Consider the following 27,380-nt stretch of genomic DNA (forward strand, 5'->3'; position numbering starts at 1 on the left):
ATGAACCTACAAATAAAAAAAAATTTCAACATTTTTTCGCAGTGGTTATTAGAGATTCGCTGGTTGTTTTATAAAGGAACAAACCACCCCCCCCCCCCTATCCCGCACGCAACCCATCCCTTCTCCTTTCGCTCACTAAAATGATTGTTTTTTTCCACCAGATATTAACGTTCCTTTATATTGACTGATTTTTGAAAACTGGAAAATCACCCCCCCCAAGAGCCGACTCTAGGACCGCCCCTGGGAAGAGGGGAGGATGGTCCAATACAATTTTGTTAGCACAAGTTCTCAATTTATGTTGACAAAGCCATCAAATGGAATCAAGTATGACATGGACAAGCATTTGAGTACAAGAGATGTTCCATATAAATTTTGTTGTTAAGCTTGAAACTTTTCAACCAATTTGATTAAATTTGGTATGAGAGGGTTTTTGGGCACGAAAAAAATGGGTATGAGTTCATTCCAGCAGTGGAGGATGTGAACGACAGAAGGGCTCCCTTACCAGTTGTTCAGTCCGACAAGCGGACTGAGAAATGAGAATAGACGCGAGAGTAACACACCGAGAGAGCGAAACGGTTGCTCTCGCTGAAAGCGTCGAGAATGTTCTACGCGATTCCATCTGGCGCAAGCACGTGGTTGTGTGCTTGCTCGTCAGCCTATTTAAGGGCGCATTCTTTATGCGCCTAGGAGTCAGTCTTTATCAAACCGTCAAGAAGGACGGTAGTGTAAATAGTGTAAATATAGTAGAATATAAGTAAATAGAGAAATATAAGAAAGTAAACCGATACAAGTGCTTCTTTCTTCTGGTGCTTCGCTCCGATGCCTTGCTCCCGGGTCCAGCTGCCACAATCGGCTCTTTTCAGAGCCCCCTATCCAGAAAGAGTTTTGGATCTCGGTCAACCAGGCGACCGAGATCCCCCCCGAGCCTTGGCCGCCAGGCAGCGTCAAGAGGACCTGCCTCCACTGATGGGACAACCATGCGTGGTTGTCTCTTTAGGTCCAATCCCACAAGGGGAGCGGACTATCAGTGGTAGTTTCCCAAGCGCTCACACCGACCCGGCCTTGGCCTCCAGGTACAGTCCGAGGACTTGCCTCCACTGGTGAGACAGCCACCAGGGGTTGTCTAGGAGAGGCTCACTCCCACGAGGGGAATGAGTCCCACCAGTGGTCGTTTTGCCAAGCGCCGCACCCACAGTCCACCAATGGCTTTTCATGGCCACAACATGAAATGGTCCTTCGAGCCGGATGTCTAAACCGGTACCTTCCGACGGAATACCTCCGTCATGAGTGCGTGGAGTGGATCGGGCAGCAAAGAAGGCGAGCGGAGCAGGAAGGAAGCATGTATCGAGAAGACGACGAGACGAGCAAATCGAGATACAGAACGAGCTGGCACTACCAAAATTCCACACCGAGGTCGAGGTCTGGTCAGCGAGAAACCGACACAATCCAGAAGGAAGAAGATCCGGCCAGGAGTGATTTTCTTCGAGAGCATCACCAGCAACAGAGGAAACCTAAAAGGTGGTGCTTCCACGAAACCCGTTAGATTCCATATTCCTGCCTACAACAAATCACCACGTAACGGCACATTCCTAAGGACCGCCAAGTTCCAGAAAGGTCGGCGACAACCACCAACCGGGACAACTTCTCACTTTCAGGTGGGGAGTATGTTCAGTCCGACAAGCGGACTGAGAAATGAGAATAGACGCGAGAGTAACACACCGAGAGAGCGAAACGGTTGCTCTCGCTGAAAGCGTCGAGAATGTTCTACGCGATTCCATCTGGCGCAAGCACGTGGTTGTGTGCTTGCTCGTCAGCCTATTTAAGGGCGCATTCTTTATGCGCCTAGGAGTCAGTCGTTATCAAATCGTCAGACCGTCAAGATGGGACGGTAGTGAAAACTGTATATAAAAGTGTACATAGTAGTGATAAGGAAAGAGAAATAAAAATAGAATGTAAGACGAAATAAGTGCATTGTTTCTTCTGCGCTTCGTTCCGCCCCCTTGCTCCCGGGTCCAGCTGCCACAATCGGCTCTTTTCAGAGCCCTCCATCCGAAAGAGTTTGGATCTCGGTCAACCAGGCGACCGAGATCCCCCCGAGCCTTGGCCGCCAGGCAGCGTCATGAGGACCTGCCTCCGCTGATGGGACAACCATGCGTGGTTGTCTCTTTAGGTCCAATCCCACGAGGGGAGCGGACCATCAGTGGTTGTTTTCCCAAGCGCTCACATCGACGCGGCCTTGGCCTCCAGGTACAGTCCGAGGACTTGCCTCCACTGGTGAGACAGCCACTAGGGGTTGTCTAGGAGAGGCTCACTCCCACGAGGGGAATGAGTCCCACCAGTGGTCGTTTTGCCAAGCGCCGCACACACAGTCCACCAATGGCTTTTCATGGCCACAACACCAGTTTTTTGGCATAAATCGAGAACATATCAAGCAATCGGACCATATTTAGTAAGATCAGTTGTTTGCGTTTGAATAATTTGAGACTCTCCTTTTTCAGGGCGGAGTGGGGAAGAAAGAGGCAGGCTTTATTCATAAGTATTTGCAAATACTCAAGATGTTTCTATGATACAGTTCGTGAGCCCTTCCCGCATTGGAAGGGGGAGATGGTGGAGAATTTATTTCAATTCATTATATAATTAATTTAAGAATTTATGAAGCTAAAACTCTAAAACAGATTTAAAATTTCATATCTTGGAAGTAAATAAAGTAGATATCAAGTATCAGAAAGTTAGTTCGAACATTCGAACCTTATTAAAATGGGAGATGTTTTTTTTTTCTTATTTTGTGCTGCAAGTCTTCATTTCAAAACTGATAATAAGATACTGTATACTGAGAAAATATTCCATATTCAAAACATAATGCTTCATTCGTTGGGAACTCCTAATGTGTGTTTTTTATTCAATAAATAATAGAACCTGGTGTCTTATTTATTGTGAGTAGACATTCAAAATCTTCCAGATTTTTTTCGGGCATACACGGGTTTTCAAAGTGAAATGAACAAGTAAAGCAAACTACGGTCTGGCTGGTTGCCATAATATTGTAAAAACAATTCCGCATTTTGCTGGATTTATACACAGAAAAAAACTCAAATTCATCTAAATTTGTGTTTATTTGGAAGTTTAAAGGTCAGTTCATTTAGAAATGGGACAGTTATGAATGCGCGTATCTTAAAAACCGTTCGTTTAATCGAAAGGAAATGAAGGTGATCTAATGATCATTTATGAAAAATATTATTTACGGTTTACTTGTAAGAAACAATTATTTGCACTTAATTCTTGATATCTCCCATCGGTCGGCGTACACTTTTTTCAGTCATGATATTTATCAGATTTTTCCAGTCAGTAATACTTCATGTAATCGGTGGTTTAGGTGACTGAATCCTTCTCCTTCAATTTCCACTACTGTTTTTATCAATACTTCTTATTTAACAGAAACTTGATTATTTTTCCGCCATTAAAATACGGCTTTACATAAGTTACAGCTGGTCGAATCAGAAAATAACATAGATGAATAATCACAAGACTCAAATAATAGTAAATCGATTAGTTGAGATCGTAAATCGCGCAGTTTTCTAATAAGGCTTCCTTTTAAGGCTTTTAAAAACATTTAAATCAAAGTTTTCGTCACAAATATTTTGTATTTTTTTCCTAACAGGAGCAGAGTTTTCCAAATCATGTTATTTTTCATAAAAAAATCAGCAAGTATAAACTTCATTCTGCTAAGAACCTTGTCAGAAACAGAGATGATACAGAATTTAACTACTTAACTTGTGATACGTTGTTTATTTCAAACTTATCTGTTGCATTGGCTCGGCACCGGCTATACAGCTTACGAGCTACCTACGGTACTAGCAAAAATCTATCTTTTGAGGTTTAATTTACATGATTGATTGTTTGTAAAAACTTCTAGCCTCTCAGGGACAAATTTTCTGGGAATTTCCGAGAACTATACTGACTTTTTTTGCTAATTTATAATTTAAAATGCTGGTACAGTAGTTTCTCGATTTTATCACTATTCGATTATATCAATACTCGCCAAATTCACGCTCGATTTTATCACGGTTATTGTTTCGATTTTATCACGCTTTTTAAGAAATCATTCAGAAACCATTTCCAGGACCTTAATTTTCGTTTAAAAGCGAAGAGCGTCTTTGTGCATGATATTTTTTATGATTTATGTTATGGCATAAAGGTATTCAATAATATAAAAATGCCATTGAACTGCTTACTTTAGCTGTATAATGTTTAAAATCGCCATCTAGATTTTAAACACTTGTAATGATCGACATAAGTATTTTAACGTCACGCTAATGCTATTGGTGTTATTTGTGTTTGGTTAGCCGCTCAAAAAAGTAAACGAAGTAAAAGTATGCGAATCAATTAAAGATGTGAGTGAATTAAAGTGTTTTTGAATAGAGATAAGTGTCTCTGATTTCTTTGTTTAATTTATTTATTTTAAAGGGTAGCGTGAGCAATCCTGATTGGACAGCCTTTAGTATTGTCTGGATGAAGAATTTTGGAAGATCGCAATGAAATTCTGCTACCTTTGCCTTAAAATATGTTGGTACCTAGAAAGAACTAACATTTCAACATATGAAAAACAAAGATTTGATCAGCTTTCAACTCAGGAAAAATTCTGCAATACTCACTCTAGGGGCCCCCCTTAGTTTATATTCGAGCGAAACTATTCGAGATATTATTTCAAGCGGCCCGGAGCGATTACCCCGCCTTGCACTCCCCTCCCCTTTAATACGGCCTTGGGCTCACGGGAACTTTAAGCCGCAGAGCAATTTTTAAGTAGCACAAAAGTTTTCAGGAAGACCAGAACACCTCATCGGATGCGACCACTTGACTCGGTGATCAAGTTGATATTTGCAACAAAATTTTTGATTTGTAGAAACTTAAATTCTATAAGTATAATATTTGAAACGTTATTGAATTAGAATGAGAGAGTTGACCTATCTATCGTATTCAAGTCTAGCCTTGTTACATTCGAAAACAAAAATTTCCACAAAAGCAAGGAATACTTACATTGGGCGAGAACACGTTAAGGTACAGGCAGTCTTCGTCCATATCACGAATTCCCTTGGTGGCACCGGTGTATTGTACCGGCTGGGGACAAGCCGGTCCATAATCGACGGCCTGCAGCAACTGCCAGCCTCGATGAGGCCGCGGTGGCTTAAACCGTCCTTCGAATGTGGGTGGCAGTGCGTACGGGATTCCCAGAAAGGAGGAGCACGATTTCATAATTCTTTCGACAGGCGTGTGCCACGGCCGGTAGAACGATTTCGGATCCGGATTATCGTACAGGTGCACCTTGAATCCCTGCACCTGCCCATAGTTGGTCGTCACGAAAACATCCCGTTCTAGCTGCAACGAATCGCGGCGTAGTTTCCCCTGAAGGTCTTCACGCCAACCACCCAGAACTCCGGGGAATGGCGTCTGGACGTTGTTGGGATTGTTCTGCGAAAAAAAGTATAAGATAAAGATACATTAGTAAATGAGTATCATCCCGTGATTGAGTGCGGCCCATGTAGAACACTTGCCAGTTGGCGCACCACATGTGGATTTAATCAACATTCAAACATCGGCGCTGATTGTTTTAAGCGGCGTTTAATCGAACTTATACCGGAGGAACGCCTCAGCAAAAACATCTTATAGCTGCCGCGCCGCCAAGTTGCATGCGCATAAATTACTCTCTACTTAACAAAAAGCGCCAGACGGTCTTGCGAAATCATTATGAGCTATCTTTTTTCTACCGTACCGCACATGAATGAATATACGTTTGTATGTACGTAGGCAAAGTGCATCCGATGGGAAACTTGGCGCCAAACGGTACGAAATAAACGTCTTGCGTGACCTGTTTGTGATAAGAAGAATGCACCGTATTGTTTATCTATGCGTTCCATCACAGCTTGGGAAGTACGAATCGATTTTACTTTCGTTGCACTTGAGATCGAAAGTTGGATTACCATAATGGCAACCGCGATTGAATAATAAGTAGTTGGAACATGTTCAGCTGACTTGTAAAAATAAACGGGTAATGACTTAATCGGTATTCTATTACTCGATTACAATGTGAAATTGTGCTTAATTCAAAAAATCAGCTGTAGGTACTGATAAATTAGTTTTTTTTTATTAAACTGTATAGGTTGTGTCGGAACTTACCGGATCATATTGGAAGCGATCCTCTCCTAAAGCTGTATTCGTTGGATATTGGCCGGGTAGATTTTGTCCTGGATATTGCTGTCCATATCCATTAGGCTGGTAGTAACCATATCTTCGGTTGTTGTATGTGTAGGTCCTGAAATGAATGATTTTTGTTTTAATATTTAGGTAAAAAATCATTGCAATTGAAACAACTGAAGAATGTTGATTGTATGTCATACTCTCAAATTTTACTAAACAACTAATTAATTGATTATTTGATTACAGATATATGAACGCAGTTCCTCCTGCGCCACCTCCTATGATGATGGCTCCAACTCTTGCCAACAATCACCTGGTTCCAATAAAAATGGAATCACCCAAAAAGAACGTCTTCCAGTCAGCCCATCCGTTGAAAGGCTTTCACTGGTCCAGCCTACTCAACAGCAAGCTTCAGGAAACGGTCTGGAGATAAGCAGCCTTAAAAAAATCTTCTAATTCTTCCGAGCAAAAATATGTTAACAACAAAAAACAAATTATTAACAATAAAAATATGGCAATACCAATTTCGGGGACTATTAGAAAAATGTAATTGTTAATTTTATATTTCGAAAAAACTTTGATTTCGCCATTGAACGAAAATTAACGATTTTTAGCTTTTCCTCCTTATTTTACTTTGGTTGAAAAATAACCATTTCCAACTTCTCCGCAATAATTCAACGCGGTTAAAAAATAACCACATTTTCCACTTCTCAAGAGAAGTCAAAAAATGACTTCTATGGGAGAAGTCAAAAAATCACTTAACGCGGAAAGGTGTGAAAATGGTTACTTTTTAACGATAAATGGTTAATGATTTTCGAGCGTGTGTGAAAAAACTGTCGAAATCATACACAGTAAACGAAAATTACCGAGTTCGGTAATTTTTTTACCGAAATCCTAACATGTGTAAATCGTTAAACTGTTCGGTATTTTTTTCGGTAAAAAATAAACGAACATCGGTAAATCGATGTTCGTTTATTTTTTACCGAAAAAATTACCGAACAGTTTAACGATTTACACATGTTAGGATTTCGGTAAAAAAATTACCGAACTCGGTAATTTTCGTTTACTGTGTATGTGTATGCATATAGAAATATCGTCTTGTAATAAGTATTTGATAAATTCCAGAAAATTTCAGCAAAACTCAACAAAGCAGAAGAATAATAGTTTTGAAAACAGTCAACCACATTACATTACATATACAACCTTTAATAAGAACCATAATAGCGTTTTGTTGAGGTTTTCTAAAGCAAAAGGTGACAAAATGTCCAACAAATTTGAGCTTTGGAAAACAGCCCTTAAAGTTGACCAAATGATTTGAAAATTGATATGGGTCTTCTGGACAAATCAAGGAGCAATTCTAGATCGCAAGTTTATAATTCTAGTGGGTGGACGTAGTATTTCTTGAAGCCATCCAAACGGACTGCAAAGGAATCACTAAGTACTTTATGTACAAAAATAACCTCTAAAAATATCCAATCTTGAATATCTCAAGAACTAGTAATATGATATCGGGATTTTCATTGGTTCTTAAGGAATGTATTCGAAAAAAAATCAACACTTCGTTTTGTGAATAACTTTTGCATGAATTAATGGAAGTTGATGAAATTTTCAGTGAATCTACCTCCTAGTTTAATATTCACATGTGCGAATTTGTGCGACGTTCTGTCAAGTGGTTTTTGAGATATCGTCCAATACAGAGGGTCATTGGCCAAATTTCTTGGGCAATATCGCGCAAAATTCAAGAAATTCCCAGTGGGAGACCCAAAAACAGCTGGAAATCAACTATTCGACCAAAGTTCACATGGAGTTCATGGAGTCCTAGAGAAACTAACTACGATCTAATTCATTCCAAATAATAACCTATTCATAAGGTGAAGATGAATGATTCCATGAAGGCAGGGAATGTTACAGGTTTTATCAAGCGCAATCTTAAAATTTCGATTGGAGAAGTGACAGAAAACATTTGATTGATTGGCTCGTCTAGCTGACTAAAAACAGGTCTAACTTAGTTTCTGCAAGAAAAATAAATGGTATCCGCCGTTAAAATAAACAAAATACGGTGGTCAAATCGTGCGCAAAATATTGGAACTTTGCCCTTTGCGTTTAGAGTCTACATGACCCGAACTTTACCTTCTTGATGTGATATCTCAGGAACGGTTGAAGCTAAATATGTACATGAAATTTTCTGACTTTTTCTAAAATGAGAATCTACAATCTACAATTTCCAAATTTAAGATTTTTGAATAGGATTATCAGAGTCTCCCAGCAAAAATAAGGACAACTAGCCGGTTAGGGTCATATAGACCCGGGTTACTATTTTAGATATAAAGTCAATACTACTTGACTTGTTTTTATGAAATTTTGAAATTGTTCGAATGTCTCCTATCAGATGCTTTTTCTACATTTTGGTAATGATTTTTATGGCCTTCAGAAATCGACATTAAAGTGAAAAAATCCCTAAAAATTGGTGTTTTACAACAAACATAACTCATTTAGCTGAAGTTGTATTGAAAAACTTTTGATTGGTCTGATTTCAGATAAGTTAAGAGCTCATATTTTAATTATAAAAAAGCTTGGGTTTACAGACCACAGCTGGTTATTTGTAAAGTTCCTGGAAAAAATTTATACTCTGATTTTATAACTATAGCTTCATGAGAACCATAGAATTTTTATAAAAACTTTGTTTTTCTGTTCAATATACTCAATAATATTTATTTCTAATCGAAAGTGATCAGTTTATTTTGAAGAGACTGATAGAGTGACCAATTAAAGTACTAAATCATTGAATTCCAACAAATGGAGGACCAAATGTGAGATATACACTGCGTACAAAAGCTCTAAAATTATAAATTTATTAATCAAATAACATTATGGCGTACTATTTTAACATAAAATGTACGGCGTACTGCGGAAAACTCTCATAGTGTATTGTTCACTGTTCTAAATGTAATAAAAAATTACAAAAAAAAATTAAATCTAGTATTTTTTCATTGATTTTTATGTTTTTACAAAAAAAAAATCATTTGTCAGCCCAGTTTCATGAATATTAGCTGATTATTCAGTACAAAAAAACAATGGTTTTCTAAAAAAAAGTAACTGGTTTTTCAGTATTTTTTAAATTTATATTTATGGTGTTTGATTTGAAAACTAAAAACTATTATTACATGAAATGATTCTTTTAATCAGCTTAAAATCAGCTTCGGCTCAATTTCAGACGCAACAAAAATTATAATAATTTTTTTTCTTAATAAATAAATATAGGTTATTATTATTAATATTTCTAGCGTGAGTTTTCATTAGGTCGTATGAAACATGTTATGAATTTTCAGAAAACAGCTGCAAAAGTTATCAAAACAACTTTTAAATTTGTATTTCATATACAGAATATGTTGTACTGGCTACAAATATTCTAAATAGAAAGAAGTTGCGACTAGTTTATGCCAGTTTTTGTATTTTTTTGTAATAAAACTCTTTGTTTACATTTAGTTTTATACGACGTCATGAAAGCGCACGCGAAATTTATTAATAATCCTTTAACAATTGTCATTCGGGTCAAAACATTAATATTAGTGCTCAAAAAAAGAAAGAATATTTTGAATTTTTTTTTCAATTGTCGTGTCAACGGTTTCAGAAAATTTTAAATTTTAATATTTTTTTTTTGCCAGTGTTCGAAATAATAGCAGCACAAAATAAAAAAAAAATCAACAGAATTGCTGGAAATTATCAGATTTTGATTTTTTTTCAAAATATCATCTTTGAAAATAGTGCGAGATTGATTAAAACAAGAACTAATTCAAATTTTGCTAGGAACAATAACAATACCAAAACTCGAAAAAATAATAAATTTTACTGATACTATTCAAATCAAATAAGAATCAAAGTTTCAAATCAGTGTTTTCAGGTAAGTTTAAAAAAAAATATTTAAATGATAATTCTTATTCTGAACAAGAAGTCAATATATTCGAAACACCAGAAAACGAATGCAAATCAAAATTTAGAATAAAACAAGAATTTAATGCTTCGGGCATGAAAACCATAAAATATGCATAAAATGTAACACCAGATTTAAGTACAAAATAATTCTCAATTCTAAAATAAATTTCAGATCAGGTCAGAAATGAACCAGGATTAAAATAATATCTAATCAAGATTTTAAATGTGAGTTCTCGATAACGAAAAATCTTTTTGAACTTTAGAGAAATTATTCAAAACACAACTGCTAAAAATCTGATCTGATAAAAATTGAGAATATCAGCCAGAGGTCAAAGTCAGAGATTGAATCCAATTTAATATTCAAAATCCTACATTTTTCGAAATGAATGACTTTAAAAGTTCACGTTTTATTGTAGTTTACAATAAAAACTTTCAAAATTCAAATTACAACATATTTGATTCATCATATCTGACAAAATTCAGGTTTAGTAATGAGTGATTTCTTGAATGGTCAAATACTAAACTGATTAAAAAAAAAGGAATTCCAAGTGGTGTTGTGAATATTGAGAGCACAAAGCATTAGTTAAATCAGTTTTTGCCTATTGCAATGAACTGTTAAAGGTACTATATAGAATTGTTTATCAAACTTTTCATAGATGATGATTGATTCTAAAAAGATGATTCAAAATAATGAAAATTAAAAAAAAATTATTAAACTGATGAACTAACAATTCTACATAAAAGTAAAAACTGATTCTGAAATTAATAAATACATTTTTAAAATTAAGAAATAATATTTTGAAGATGATGATGATGAAGATGTAAATTCTTTAATTTTCTATAGTTTTTAAAAAATAAGTATTTTTGAGATTTCAGAAGGGATAAGACGCGAAAAATTTCATCTCGTGTCAAAAATTGGAAATTGAAATTGTTATTTAATTTGTGAGTGAGATTTGTGATATCGAAAATGTTTATAATTGTACCGAATTCCAAGCAGGAAATTGCTCCATATTTTTCAGGATTGGTTGAGGATGGTCTGAATGGAAAATGGATCGAAGCTAAGTATCATTTTATTTATCGGTTTGAACTCTGATCAAATGAGTTATTTCTATTGATAGTTTTCTGTTCATTATAGATGGATTAATGGGTTTTGGTCTGGGTTTTGTCTCTGGTGGGGTCTTATTTGTGCTTTGCTATTTCTCCGGCTAAATGGCAAGGTACGGGTGAAATTCCATGTTTCAAGAAATTTACCTGTTTGAAACATACAATTATTGAAAGACAAATTTAGAATTTTATCGAAAATTGAGACAGATCATTCATGCGACAAATGATGGGTTACGCGTACACGCGCCCGTTTGTGTGTGTGTGTGTGTGTGTGTGTGTGTATGTGTGTGTTTTTTTTTTATTAAAATTTAATCTTTCCCCATCCACATAAACAAATTACAAAAAGTCTAAACTGAACAGGTTGATTGTAATATTTTTAAACCTATACCATTTTCCAATGCGTGATGCAATTAGGGAAATAAATTAACTTCAAACACACTTTGGAGTACAATAAAATATTTTTAAGAATGAAATGAAAAAATTGTTACAAAATTTCAGATTATTAAGTGAACATACCGAGTTAAAAAATGAACATTAATCTTTAGACGATTTCTGGAAGAACACATAAAAATCAATTTAAATTACACTCTCTGTCGGACCGTTCCACAGCCCAGATTAACAAAAATTAATAATGATTTGTAGCCTTGATTGTGACCTTGTTTGAGACATAGTAGATTTTGAAATAGCGATTGAAGCGTAAAGTAAAATTCGTGTTTAAAGTAAAAATTGAAAGAATGTAAATTGAGCGATTTCAGAATATTACATTGGTAATGTAAACTTTAATTATTTCCATATCCTATGCTTTCTTGGTTAGTTTTATCTGAGAATAATACACATTAAGTTTTTTGTTTAAGATGAATTCAATTCCATTAGTTATTTTACTTTTGATTCAACTCATCAGTTTGTGTAAATAGGAATTTGATAAACAAAAGAATCATTTAAAGTTGGATAAAGACCTCAGATAAAATAAATATATTCTATAGCTAAGTTTTTACAAGTTGTTTGTTCAAAATAGCAAACAAAAATGATGAACCTGTACTATCGAATCAAAATCTTTTATAAAATCAGAAGGAACGTAGGTTAATATAAAATAGTTTGCCATTGTTTGATTTTTACACTAGTCAAAAGTGTCTCCTGATCATATCACTCCACCCATCCTCAAAAAATAATTATTTGCTAGGATGCAGAGGTAACCTCGGTCCTAAAGCACAAATTTGTTCTTTTATCCCTTTCTCTCTTTTTCAAGATCTGTCTATTGACTACTAGGACGTGGCCGGCGCCGTTATTGATGTTTAAAGAGAGAGCATCAGTTTTGTTCATTGTGAATGTGCTGTCGATCCCAGACACCATTCTTTTGACCTCTGGACAAAATTGATGGCCTCGGTCAATCACGGAGTAGCAACCATTGGCGATGTGGAATTCGTTCTACTGAGCCACGCCCACGATCATGGAATTCGAAATGCGGTTGTTTTTAAAACATTTCCATCATTTAATAAAAAATCATCAACTAAGTCTTCGAAGCTTATTAAAATATATCAAACTTAAATATTCTTCAGCTTGTATTTCGAGTTCAATGATTCAGGGTGGATGTGTGTAGTCAATCCAGCTAAGCTAAGCTAATAAGTATTTTTGAGATTTCAGAAGAAAGTTGAAAAAAAGGTTTTATTTCATTTAATAAATTTGTTAAAGTCTGCAAAATGATTAGATTTTTGCTTAAAATATCTTAAATTCATTATAGTTAACACTTACTGAAAAATTGTTTGAAATTCTTTTATTTAACAGAATTGGAAAAATTCACCAAATAATCACATCTCTTGTTTTTTTCGCAGAAGTATAATTTAATTGCGGTCTTGCAGAAAGTTGTTATATATCTTATTTTAATTTTTTCGTTGTTTATTAAAGTTTTGTCAGAAAAGCGCAGAATTTTCTTAAATAATAATTTTTACCTATTTTCAGAAGTTTTAGAGCAACAAAATTAATCAAAATTCGTGCTTAAATGCTTTGCATCTTAGAAAAATGAATGAATTTTGTGGCCTTGTGTTATTTTTCAAAACCCTTTTGAATGGGGAGTTGAGCATTTAGAAGAACAAAAAAAAAACAAAAAAAAATAGTATTGGCGTAGAAAACGGTTTTCTGAATATTTCATATCAGCATCAAACTTGTAATGAAATAATCGCTTTTTATTTTTTCCTAAGTGATAACTAATAAAGTAATGGGTGAACTTGTTAGGAACATCTTCTAAATAAATTCCAATTTTAAATACGAGGTAGGGTTTTTGTGTGTCAGAATTTAAATTTCGATACAAAAGGCTTATTGAATTGCCGATCGAAACATACATGGAAAATGAGTTTCAGATCTTGGACATCATGTTGTCTCGTAGAATAAAATGGCTAAATTTTAGAGTTACATATATAGGACTAATTACCGCCGTAGGCGAGCCAATTTTCTGAAATGTTTAAAAAAACACTTATTTTTAAACACCTTTTGGTATCAAGTAATTTCACATTTTTACTGTGAATTCATTTCTTGAACAGATAATTTTACTTGGAAGAAATCTCCACGGGGGGGGTTAAACCCCTCAACCCCCCTCCCCCCCCCCCCCGTTCGCACGGCCTTGGTTTGATTCATTTACTGTGTTATGAAATGTACAGATTGAGAGAAACACATTTTTTTTTGATAAAAATACGAAAAAAGTTATAGAGATAACTTTATGATGAAGTATAAAAATTTATACACTACTTTTCGATTAATACGTAAAATATTTGTATGGAGTTTATGTAAAATTTTTACTTAATCGCTAATCGCTAATTTGTCTGCTCCGTTTTTGTTAGATAATTATCGTTTTCACCTATTTTTTTTACCAAACTTTTGTACTAGTGGACAAACTCCACCACAAGCAATCAGTCAAGGAAGAATGTTGACACTTGCTTTTTTGTAGTGATTGGCGTTAAATCGCTAATCGCTTATTAGTCCGCTACTTTTTTATCGACATTTTTTTTTTCTCACGGGATTTCTGGTGAAGTAACGGATGTACAAACTCCTCTAGGTGCAAGTATTCAAGCAAGAAAGCTGATGAATGTTATTTTCTACAAGGTGATGGAGTTTTTTTAGCCGTAAATTCTCGAGAAATTAAGTTGAATAATAAATATACTAACAAAAATACGTCTCGGTGGTCGAGTGGTTAGCGTGGTAAGACGGTAATCGCTGGTTCACTGATGGCATGGGTTCGATTCCCATCTCGGTACTGGGTGTTAAATGTTAATATTAAGTTGTCCACGTCATTTATTCAGTCTGTAAAGCCTAAATCGGCTAAGACGGTGTATGTCTTTTTTTTTTTTAAATGTAGCGGACTAACTAATTTGTTCTGCCTATGCGATTATAGTTGGGGAATGGATAAATGACATACTCCCCCATGTAGTAATGTAGATAGTAATATTTTTTCAACTGATAGTTAATACAAGAGATGCATGTCCAATTTGACCGTTGTAAAAAATGACTTTATGCTTTGAGACGATTTGGGTAATTCCTGAGTTAGCGCAACGCGTTCCAATTTTGTATGGAAATTTGTATGGAAGTAGAAATTTTTGCACATTAAATCATCCAGAAAATTCAAATAAGCTGGAAATGAAGTTGGTCTTAGTTTGTTTTCCCATACAAATTTCCATGAAAAATCAAAATTCGTTTCGCTAATTCATGGGCTTGTGATATAGCTCAGTTGGCAAGTCTGTTGTCTCCTGAGCTGATGTCCGCGAGTTCGAGCCCGAGAGTATCGAACGCAGTTGTACCGGATAAATTTTTCAATAGCGATCCGCCAACTGCAACGTTGATAAAGTCGCGAATGCCATAAAGATGGTAGAATGACTATAATCGAAACAACAAAAAAGTTTCGCTAATTCAGGACTGGATGGATCGCTTCCAAAATTTGTAGGTTCGTAATACCGACAAAAGGTGGCGAACCAGCAAAATTTGACATAAAATCCCTTTAAGGAAAAATGAAAAAACTAAAAAAAAAACGCTCAAATATAAAGTTGGTCTGATTAAATCACCGACCAGTATGAAAGTATCAAATTTTGTTTTATTTGAATGATCATTATTAAAACTTTTTGTTACGTCTTTGTGAGAGTTCTGCATTGCACAGATTTACAAATTTCACCAAACCGAGCATGCCTCATCTATAAAACAATAATAGCGGCACACATTTTTATCATACGCGATTACAACTGTTTTCAAAAAGTGCTCAGTTTTTTTTCGAAAAGTTTGAAAAATGCTGCAAAAATACTGCAGCTAATTTATATTTGCCTGACCTACATAGGTATTTACGTCTGATTGCATGATTTTTTTTATAGCGAAACTGTTTTTCGTGATAGTCAGTACGTTATGCCTGTCCCGACGAAAAAAAAAAACTATAAATAATAATATTATCAGATTTGAGTTAATGACTGCAAATGATTGATAAAGAAGTATTTTATGTATGGAAAAAACTTGGTTTCATTTTATCAATGAGTAACTTTATCAAAATGATTTGAATTTAGGGCGTATGGTAACTTTTTTATTTTTGAGTGCAATTTGGTTTTTGCGTCGTAACGCCGTGATGCAAAAGGACGCAAAATAAACAGTTCGAAGAGGTGGTCTCTCGACGTTATGCATCGTCACGAAAAAGAAAAGGAAACTGTTTAAGAGTGTGAAAGTTAAATAAGTGATCTTTAGCGATCCTAGCATCACTGGCCATACTGACTGGACACTCGATTTCGTTTTCTGGATAATTTTTCCAACAGTATGCGATGCCGATTCCAGAGTGAGCATCAATCGATTTAAATAAATGCTATCCCAGTTAGGAAATGCCACCCAACTTTAAAAAAAAAACAGGCAATTGCTACGATAAAATCGGGCTGAACAGGTACATTTTTCCTACAGGGCATTTTTTGTCAAATTTTTCAGATTCGCCACCTGCCGTCGGTATTGCGTTCCTGCAAAATCAGACAAAAAAAATTAGACAGAAAATGGTTGAATTTTTGTTCTAAGTGTCATGTCAGTGTGATCAGTGCTAGCATGAGACGCTGCAAATTGGTGTCTGGTGTCTCTGTGTGATTAGCTGGTATTGTTTTTGTCATTACAGAAGCAGCCAAAATAGTTGAAAGCGGTGGATGATTTTCTAACACTCCTCGAACGGCGCCTCAGGTTGTGGCCAGAAATGTCCAGGTGGGTTTCAAATTGTCACTCTCAGAAAGCAATAATTCCAGGTTTCCTTAAAAGGTAACTCCTGCGGATAGGATGGATAGGATTATTGTCTAAAGCTTTTCGACAATCAACTCTGAATGAATTACTGAAGATTTAAGTTGACCAAATCAGTTTTGGGATGGAACTTATCGATTGATTATACGAACGTTTGTGCCGAATGAGAAATGCATTAGGCCTTTAGTACATCTTCATTCATTAGAACTTAATTTACGCGTTTTTAGAATACCTACATGTTTCGCGTCACCCATAACCAACACTCATAAAGTGAGAATCGAAAAAGTGATTCGAAACTTCAACATCGATTATATCAGAACCTATCGAGTGGCTCATACGACCCAATAAAAACTAACTCTAGAATTAGTTCACTCAAAAAAGCATTTAAGCTAAATGCCAGAAAAAAAACTTTGAGCTGTGCTGTTTGTCCCAGAAATAGGTTCTAAGATTTACCGATATCATCCTTGTGCGGTTGAAATACTAAGAATACCAGTTAAGGTCAACAAGATTTTTTGACTGGTAACCCGCATACTTTCAATGTTATCAATTAGTCTTAGAAAAAAACAGCTAAATACAAAAAAAAAATAAAATAAAAATCATCACAAAAAGCTTTCAATCTACTAGGATTTTACAGATTACTCTAATTGTATGGTATGACACAGTGCTCTCCTACTGTCATTTTCTTTCTAAAACTCACCCATAACTTGTTCCGAATAAAGTCCTTTGAGCAAAATGCATATACAAATTTAAATTTAAATAATTTTATTTTAATCCTATGAACGATTAAAACTATACTCACCTATAATCTGGGTCTCCTGGGTTCGGCAGGTGATAGTTAAAGTCTCCCTCTCGTGAGTACCACCTTGGATCCCGAGTTGTGTGGAACTGACCACAGACGGTGACAATCAGGAGCGTAACTCCAATTAGTTGCACGGAAAGCAACGTGCAATTACCATTATCCAGCACATATCGCCGTTTCCGCACCCGATTGCAACAGCCAAGAGTGCTGCAACTGATTACTGACTGATCGTGGTTAGTCTCTTTGGCCATATTGAATCTTGACTAATCCACTTGCTACGCATTGGGGAGATCACTGGGTTTGGGTGCGTATTTTACACAACCTGTAGTAAACGCACCGTATGATTCGAACACTTGTTGGTCACTTATTATCGCTGCAACGTTACGTCAACTTGGGTACACTTTTGACTCTACTTGCATGCGATTTTTTCTCACACTACTGGTTCACTACGTGCTTAATCCAGCCTTGAGCCTTACAGCTTGTCAAGGTAAGACTGTTTGAACAATACTAAACAGCTTAACGGCGACGACGTGCACTTATGAAAACATAACTGAACGACCTGTAGGGTGGCATCGAGCATGCTTCACATTACTCACACAACTAACTCGGTCAAACTGTATCGTAATTCACACCAGCTGCTGGCATACCTAGTTACACTATCACGTAGTATTCACAACTCATGAAAGGGGAGTTTTCAACTTATGGACGAACGACGACGACGACACTTCTATGACTGACTGGGGGATGATGCACTTCAGGCAACATACGAACGGACTAACCGAACGGTGAAACTGACGGACCGGGTGTACGCTAATTGGGGTTGCCTTTTTGCGCTCCGAGTCATTAACTAAGCCGTGCCGAACGAAAGTGCGGTATTAGGTAGGGATTAGTCATTCGTGAAATCTGGTTTCCTCGGGCTGTAGTTATGAAGGTATTCGCAGAATATTGTCGCCGTCTCACTGATTGTGGGCTTTGTTGACTGGTATCGATGAGTAATCTGCAAAAAGAAACGAAGTAATTAGGATTTGATTTGGCATGGTGTAACTAAACGGCTCATGGAGGTTTTTGTTTGGTTTAATCAATGAGAGAACTTTAATTTGAGAATGACAATTTTTTATTGTACCTATCAGTTACGTGAATCGAGGAGTAAGCCATGACTTTAATTCATCGTTCAACTAGACAATTTGAAGTTCAAATGTGATAAATCATTGTATAAAGTATGGATCATCTTGAATCTGGACTCATTGTTTATTATACCATCGTGCTCCTAGTTGTCGGATCTGGCATGTTTTGACAGTACTTTGTTTTGGAATGTTTCCTCTATCAGTGCTGAAAGTTTCATTACGAGTCGTTTTGTTTCAAAAAAGTTACACGTGATGAAAGCCGCGAGACGAAAAATAATTTTGGACACAAACGTCAAAAACCCGACGTGGCCGGGTTCAAAAATCGCGAAAACGTTAAAAATAGTTAAATCGACCGTGTGCAGCGTTCTCAAACGTTTCCGTGAGATGCATACTATCGATCGGCAGGTTCATACCAAGCGTTATAGTGGAACTGCATTTGAAGGTGTTGAGCACGATCAAGGCAAACCCAGGGCAGTCGAACTAAATATGACATCGCCAAGAAATTCAATGCCGACCGTTGCACCGTCAAAAGGATTCGTCTGCGCAAAAGTATATGATCTTATCGGGCCAGTAAGCAATAAAACCGGACATTGAATCCCGGAAGTCATACAACAAGGTTCTAACGGAATACGACAGATGCATCCTCATGGATGACAAAACGTACATGAAGATGGATTTTGGGCAGCTGCCTGACCAAAAATTTTATAAAGTCACTGGTCGGGGTGATGTCCCCGGCAAGTTCAAATTCGTTTTTGCCGATAAGTTTGCAAGAAAGTCTGCATACAAAAAACCCCGATTTTTGTGACAAACAAGGAGGAGTGCCTGAGAAAACGTATTCTTCCGTACATTAGACCTCACAAAGGACCAATAATGTTTTGGCCAGATTTGGTAAGCTACCACTACAGCAAAGAGGTACTACATTGGTATCGGGCCAACGGGTGGATTTTTTTGATAAGGACATAAACCCACCCAACTGCCCTCAATTCCGCCCTAAAGAAAAATTTTGGGCAATTGTCAAGCAGAAGATGAATAAGAATGGTAGGACGACTCGGGATGCAACAGAGATGAAGAGATGGTGGAACGAAATGGCCGCTGAGGTCAGCGAACAGGGTGTCCAAACTATGATGAGTGGTATTCGACGAAAAGTTGGAAATTTCATCAAAACCACATCGGAGTAAATTTTTTTTATTATTTTTTCTTTGCAATTCAGTGCAATAAAAAAACTACATTTTGAGTACAAAACATTTTAATTTCGTTAACACAGTTCCGAGATAGACCGGTTTCAATGCGTCTAGGTCTAAGATGATCTTTGCTTTACTGCATTATTGTGTAGAAAAAGAGAATTTGATGATATGCAATGGAGTTTTTTTCGCAATTTAACTTAAAACTGTTTCATGATTAGTTTTTCTTCGAAGTTGAAAGTTCCACTAATAGTTTTTTTTTGAAATTATCGGAAACATATCACCTTGGAACCGCAATCGCTCATTTCATAATGTTACGAAAAAGGTGTTACTTGAGTTGAGACACAATATATCATTTGTTTGAATTTGCAGTACTAAATGGTTTATAAATAACATGATTGGACGGTAGAATTGAACACATTGATGACCAACAATAACTCGAAATTGAATTGTATAAAATTAAATTCCTCAGATTTCATTACTAAAAAGTTTCATGCATATTGTATGGTTTTGAGAGTTTCCAAATAATGCACGCTAAATTTTCTTATCCCCCGTTAAAATTTTCAGACGGCAGCCTTCAACTTATAACTCTGAATTTAATCAATTATTCTTTCTCTATGATGAATTTCAAAAATATGAAAATATTAAAAGCTGGAATTTATGAAAACTAAATGTATCTGACCCATTCCAGCATAACATCACAACGTTTGCTAAACAATGTTTCGTATATTGTATTTACATTTTAAAGTTCATGTAGCACATTGTAAAAAAGGATACTTCTAAGTTCAGAATTTATATCTCTACAATTTGGAATCAAAAGTAGTTTTTTGAACAAATAGTTATCAAAAAATATGTAAAAGAAATAGTGACGTTTTTCCACTTTTCTGATTTATTTAAAAACCCGTATTTTTCTGCTCTTCCATTCGACCAAATTTTACGGAAATTTGAGAAAAGTATCAATTCATAACAACCAATAAATCGCTGTTTTTGATTTTTCAAATTTTGATTTCAATATTTTTTAGAGCGATTCCGTTTCGTGAAGTCACAACGCGCCTTTAAAAAAAAACACGGTTGCAAAGCGTTGTGACTTCACGAAATTTTATCGCCAGCTACATGAATTAATCAAAGTATAATCTTAGAATTAATGCTTAATTTACTTAAAATGCTCAGAAACTCTACAAATAATGTGATTTGGTGATACAATAGATCCATTTATTCCCAAAAAATTAAGTGCGTTGAATCCAATAAAGCGATATTCTTTCTGAAAATTGCATTGAGTTCCTCTCGTAAAGTTTGAAGAGACCTCCAATTTTCGACAATATGTGACATTTAATTTGATTGCACTGTAAGGAAAAAAATACATAAAAATCATTCGTCAGCTTTTCGGATGAATTTTCGAACTTTTGTTTTGTGATACCACCCATCATTTTCTGCACAGTACTGCTGGTAACCTCATTCGCCATCTTGTTCCACCACTTTTCCATTTTGGCGGGTTTTTTCATGGTTCTGCCACATTTCTTCAGTTTGCCCATAACTATTGCCCAATATTTCACGATGGGACGAAAATCCGGACAGTTTGGTGGATTGATACGTTTTTCAACAAAATCGATCTTGTTCTTCTTATACCACTTAACGACATTCCGGCTGTAGTGGCAGCTTGCCAGGTCCGGCCAGAACTTCACCGGACCTTTATGGGACCGAATGAATGGCAAAACCCTCTTCTGGAGACATTCTTGTTTGTAAACATTTCCATTACTTGTGTCCCCAGTGATGAAAATCTTAGTCTTCTTCCCACAACTACAGATCCCTTGCCAAATCATCAAGTTACGAGCAAATTTATCTGCGAAAACAAACTTGAATCTACCCGCAACATTTCCTTTACGCTTCACAAGGTAAAATTTGTTACCGGGTTTTTGTCCAAAATCCATTTTGACGTAAGTTTCGTCGTCCATCGAAATGTATCCGTTGTACTTGGTCAACACTTTCTCGTACAACTTCCTTGCCCTGGTTTTGGCAACCAGGTTTTGTTTCAGTGTCCTGTTAGGGTGTTTGCTTGCATGATACGACCGCAAGCCTACTCGCAAACAAATTCGTCGAGCTGTACTGTGGTTCGTCTTGAACTTTTTCGCCAAATCACGCAAGGAGATTCCAGGATTATTGTGAACTGAATTACCTTTGCTCGCAGCTTCCGGTCATATGCTCCACTTTTACGCCTGGTTTGTTTTGCTCGATCCACCGTAAGTGTCTCCCGGTAACGTTGCAGCACCGAATTTACAGTCGATTTTGGATATTTCAGGAATTTCGCGATCTTTACCCCTGACTACGTCGGTTTCTCTACGTGAGTGTGCAGAATTTTCTTTCGCCTTTCGCGTTCCATCGTCGATAACTTTTGACTGACTGCTTCAATCTTGATGAAATTTTCACCACTAAGTAAACAAACCATCCGGATCAACATACTGTCAATAGATTCGCGATGTGACAACTAGGGGCGCTAAAGTAAATGAAAGATTCTATGTGAAACAGACCATCATTTTGAAATATTTTTTTTTGACAAAGTTAAGTTTCAAATAAAGAATAATTGTTATAATCAATTCATTTTCATACTAAAATTTCTAAATTTCAACGATAAAACACTTATTTCTAAAAAAAAAGTATCTGAAAAACCTTTGATGGGAAATGAAGCTCAAGAAATAACCTTTCTTATGCTTTACGTTTTATTTTTGAATAACGAAAATAAAAATCGGTTCTCCTGTTGAGGGGTGCTTGGAATGGGTCATCTTAGTTTGCTTGTGAGAAAATTTGGGATTTTTTTTTTAAATTTAGGTCAACTATAATTGTTTTCAATAAACAAATGTGTGGTGATCAAATCGCCACATATTTTAATATTTTGAACTATTTTCTATGTGATAACAAAAATGCACCAGTGTAACATTCACAGCTGTGACAGGTGACAGGGAATTGACTTCCAAATTTATCGTTATTTTTTCATCACCCCGAACCTTCAAAACTATTTGAAAAAGTAGTTCATGGTCCATCAACATTGATATTGACCTAACATTGATATCGCTATGAGACGTATAGTTTTCTTATCTGGCCAAATTGTAATCAATTTTCTTCGAGAATCAATCACTTCCGAAATGGTGAGCGTCCGAGGAAAAATAATCTATTAAACGTAACTACTTGTTATCTTCTAGCCAGTTTTTGTCGCTTTGCTCTCAAACTATCAATGAATAATAATAACGATGAACTTGGTTTTGATAAAATTCGAAATATTCGTACCTTCGTTTACCTTTTATTAATGTCTGAATGTGTGGAAGAATTAAATCTTCACGCTCTCCGGATGCACACTTGCCAGAAACGTCCCACGTGTAGGTAATCTTGTTTACCCTAGCGACAAATCGGTATGTTTGTTTGGGTACCTGTGCCTCGAAATGTGGGTTAACTACGTTAACTGTGATGTGTTTTGAAATATGTTTTGCTTCCATGGAAACCCCTTGGCCTGTTTGAGGGTTCTTGCGAAGTGGATACACAAAAGTGGGCTAGTTTTGTTTTCTCTTTCTGTTGTGCTTTCAACGTTCTTTTGCTGCTGCAACGAAAGTTGGTGTTATGGTTCGAACAAAATAAAAATAAACAAGTATGCACCCAAAAACACCTTTAACTGTTGGAAAAGTTGATCATGCAAATAAAATTGGAATGCATAGCTGCTTGACTGAGTTGATGTTCAAAATTAAATATTTTGTATTGTTTTTTTCTTTTCAACGGTGTTCTTTGAATGGGTTTAGCCGACTGGTCCCTGTTTAAAGTTTTTGTGCATAAACAGTTATGAGGTCTACTTTTAAACTAAAAAGACCTTGTAACACTTTGAGTGAGCTCAATTTGATGTTTATTTTATTGGATGTCAGTTTTCAAAATAAATTTTGTTTCGCAGCAAAAAAGTACGACTTGATTCACTACTCAAAAAAACATAACAATATATTTCAATGTTTGAAATCTTTCATTTTAAGTAATGTTCTGACGTTTATTGTTCGATTTTGTAACCTATGTTTGCAAGTGAGTATAACAATCACTACGACTAAGCAAAACTCTCATTTAAAACTATGAAAAGATGAACGGATTTACGGTTTGGTATAAAATTATGTGACATTAGAAAATTATTCTGATAAAAACTCTAAATGGTTTGTACTAAGTTAAAATTTTAAATTAAGCATTTTGATTTTCAAAAGTTGAACAACTTTTGGTAAATATATTGCAAACATGTACTTACATATTTGAAGGTAAACTAACATTTTTGTATAAGAAATATGCTAAGGGCTTTTCTGAGACTTTAATTTCAAACGTTTCTTATCACATAACATTGAAATTTCAATAACATTATGACAAAATATCAAAATTATTAGAAAATTTTATTAAAATATGGGAAAACTGTTTTCGATAGTATTTATATTTCATTACTCCAAAAAAATTGTAGAAACTATCATTTGATAGAGCCTTTGCTAATTGAACACCTTACTATTCACCAAAAGTGTATGAAAAAACTGCGTTAAAATATAGCTTTGCCCCAAGTCAACATGCTATTGAATGATTTTTTTTTGGTTTTTCATTTATATTTTCTTCCAGTACTTTACAAAAAAAAATTTAATGTTTGGGGCTTTTAAAAAAAAAATTTGTGACTACATACTAAAGTTTTCCAAAAAAAATTCTCACTTATTAGTTGAAATGGAGTCCCGAATATCGAATATCAATAAGATAAGACTTAGCTTGCCAGATTGCCCAGATCTTGCCCAGATCTTGCCCGATTTTGTTCGCATCATTTGCAAATCAAACGAACGTTTTATTTGATTCATTAGAAATAATTTCGTATTTTGCTTTCTAATTTTTAGAGCAAATTTCATCAAAATTAACATGAACGATTTTTTTAAAACTTAAAATATGGTTTAAAATTGACTGATGAGCTTTGATACAAGAAACAGGTTTTCATTATATAATTTTGATATCGGTGGATATTGGGGAAAATAATCCGAAATTGTACGATCCGGATATAAGCGGAAAATATCTGGTAAGCTTTCGTCAGAATACTTCTCGATTTTGTGGATTCAAATTCACTTATAAACATGAAAAATCGATATCTGGGATCAGATTTCGGATTTTTTATTCAGTTTTTTTTTGTTACTGATATTCATATTCAAACTCATCATTTCGGAATGCAAAAAACAAAAAATTAAAATCACAACACTAAAATACTTCAACTTTTCATTCTTTCGCTAAATTGGAACTTAAGTAAGTTTCATTATGGTGATCCAGAATTGAAAATCCGATTTGAGATTTTTAAATTGTATTTCAAAAAGATAATTGAAGAAAGAATTCATTTTAAATGAAGAAAATTCAAAATTCAAATAAGAGATTTCTGGTTAAGGGTTTTGATACAAATGCTGTTTTTTGGTTCATAATTTGAAAAACAAAATTATCTGGAACTTAGATTAAAAATTCGTAGTAAGATTCGGAATTCAGATTTTGAACTCAGGTTCAAAAGGCAGGATCCGAAATATGAATAAAAAAAATTCAGATTCAGGTTCAGCTCGAAGTTAATGTTTATAATCAAGATAAACATATCAATGTAAGAATTTCATCAAGGATTCAAATTGCAGGAGTTCGCAGTTTCATAGTTTTCAAGATTCAAAATTTAAATTTTATATTTAATCATAGTCAGTTTGGAAACACAAACCAACAGGAAACAAAAATATAAAATAAATAAACTATTTATCCATTTTTATTGGTCAAAAAACTTGTACTTTATCTTAAAGCGAAAATTAAGCGATTTCATATTGCAAATTAAAGACAAACGTCGTTTTAGTCGATTGAATTTTAATTTTCAAAACTGCTTAGTTATTCAAAAATAGTTTCTAATTAAATTTTTATATTTTCATCGAGTTTACAAGAGTAGAAAAAATCCATTATTTATTATATGGAAATTTGAAAACAAAAATGGCATTTCTAGGACTTGATTTCGAAAGCTTGTATTAAAAAAATGCATAGCTATTGTAATAAAATAACTCTTAGCTTATACAGAACTTACACATTTTTTCATACCTACTCTTTAAGTATGGATTGTTCAAGCAATATTAATATGAGAAAAATTTGTCACCAAAACAACCCCCACCCCCCACCTCATGGGCCAGTTCTTCCTACGGCCCTCAGTGGCTCAATACGTAAAAATCCTGGCAAAAAGTAGGTATATTTTCGACATTTTTGGCATGGAAACTTATTAAAATGCTTCAGTAATCATAATTTCTCGGAAATTAACTTATTATTTTCAAGTTCACTCAAACTGTTTTAAATTTTCTCGGAAGGAATTTGAAAATTTTTAGTAGCTCAGTAAGTGTTCCCTGTATGGAATTTGCTAACAGCTCCCTACAAAATGCCTCATATTCTAGAAAGGTTTATTGAAGCTAAAATTTTCTCAAATTTAACACAAATATAATTAATACAAATCAGATTTAAATTTTATATTAACTGTACTCTTTTTAACTTGTCAATACGGAAATGTTATGATAGATTAGAGTTTTATAACAATTTCGCAAATATTTTCAAAATTTCTAAATATAGGTATTAGGGAGATTTTTGCTGAAATTATCGATTTTTTTCTATAAATGGCTGTTTTCATCGCCAAACAAAATATTTTTTTTGTACTCTACTTAATTTTTTATATTTGTTCAGTGCATCCTTAAAATATTAACATTAAAGTTTCTAATTAATTTTAAAGTGTTCGTAGGTATTCATGAATTTTGACCAGTGATGGATTTTATGATTTCTTCAGTAATCAGTAAAATATTGAGAAACCGTAATTGAACCGTGTTTTGGGAGTTATTTCTTGTAATAGAAATTTAAATTGACAACGCTATACAATATTTTGAGGGAATTTTTAATGGAATTTTCGCTAAAATTAAACTTAAAGATCCAATAAAAAATCAGGCTAGTTTCTGGTCCAAAAGATTTTTTTTCTCAAAAGTCAAATTTAAATATATCGAATGGAATATATGACTCGTGTAGAAATTGTTTCAAAAACAAGTTACTGTCGAAATCAAAGGTACAAAATAAAATCTTACATTCAAATGATTAAAGTCCAACCCTGTCTTATACACGATTTTCTAAATATTCACGAATCTTTATTTCAAAGGACAAGGTCATTACTAAAGTTATTCATTATTTTGTATTAAAAAACATTTTTTTAACATATCTTTGGATTTGTTCAAAAAATTATAACGAACGAGGGGGGGGGGGTTTAGGGGTTTAACCCCCAAAGATTTTTTCCAAGTTAAATTTTTACCGTAGTATCGAAAAAATACACATTAAAAGGTGTTTAAAAATAAGTGTTAACACGCAAGTCAGAAATTTGGCTCGCCTCCGGCGGAGTTTACTCTTGAATCTCAAGACTAGACATTTAATTTTACGATACTATATGAAGTTCATGAATTGATACTAATTTTTAAATGTAAATTTCGATTAATCTTTTGTATTGAAACTATAACTTGAATCACAAGAACCCTACCTCGTCTTTAGTGTAGAAGTGGAACTAAACAAGAACAGAGTTTGAAACGAACCTTTTTAACTTCTAAATTAATCAATCGAACACTAATCTTATACATCGAAAAGTTGGAAACCATGTAACAAGCGTTTTACTCTCACAGAATTTGCAAAAAAATCTAAAATCTTATACCCTTTACCTTATTACTAAAAATTTGATTGAAATAGAATCATTTGTCTTTAAAAATGTTGTGCTAATATGAAATTTTGTTCAAGAAACCAATTCTCAATTATATA

At 34.8% G+C, this 27,380-nt stretch overlaps 1 protein-coding gene across 3 annotated transcripts in view; it reads right to left on the minus strand.

Moving 5' to 3' along the window:
- LOC129745239 (acetylcholinesterase) overlaps window positions 1-27,380 on the minus strand; it is a 65,780-nt gene that overhangs the window by 18,164 nt on the left and 20,236 nt on the right. For 2 of the 3 annotated variants that reach the window (XM_055738180.1, XM_055738183.1), the window contains exons 2-5: window positions 17,258-18,254; window positions 17,156-17,179; window positions 6,169-6,304; window positions 5,032-5,463 (exon numbers count right to left, since the gene is read on the minus strand). In XM_055738180.1, the coding sequence (XP_055594155.1) occupies window positions 5,032-5,463; window positions 6,169-6,304; window positions 17,156-17,179; window positions 17,258-17,508 (843 nt within the window). In that variant the 5' untranslated portion in view covers window positions 17,509-18,254. The remainder of the gene's footprint in view (window positions 1-5,031; window positions 5,464-6,168; window positions 6,305-17,155; window positions 17,180-17,257; window positions 18,255-27,380) is intronic. The other variant, XM_055738182.1, reaches the window with a different exon arrangement.

This window comes from Uranotaenia lowii, chromosome 2 (assembly GCF_029784155.1).
Source record: "Uranotaenia lowii strain MFRU-FL chromosome 2, ASM2978415v1, whole genome shotgun sequence".
Lineage (NCBI taxonomy): Eukaryota > Metazoa > Arthropoda > Insecta > Diptera > Culicidae > Uranotaenia > Uranotaenia lowii.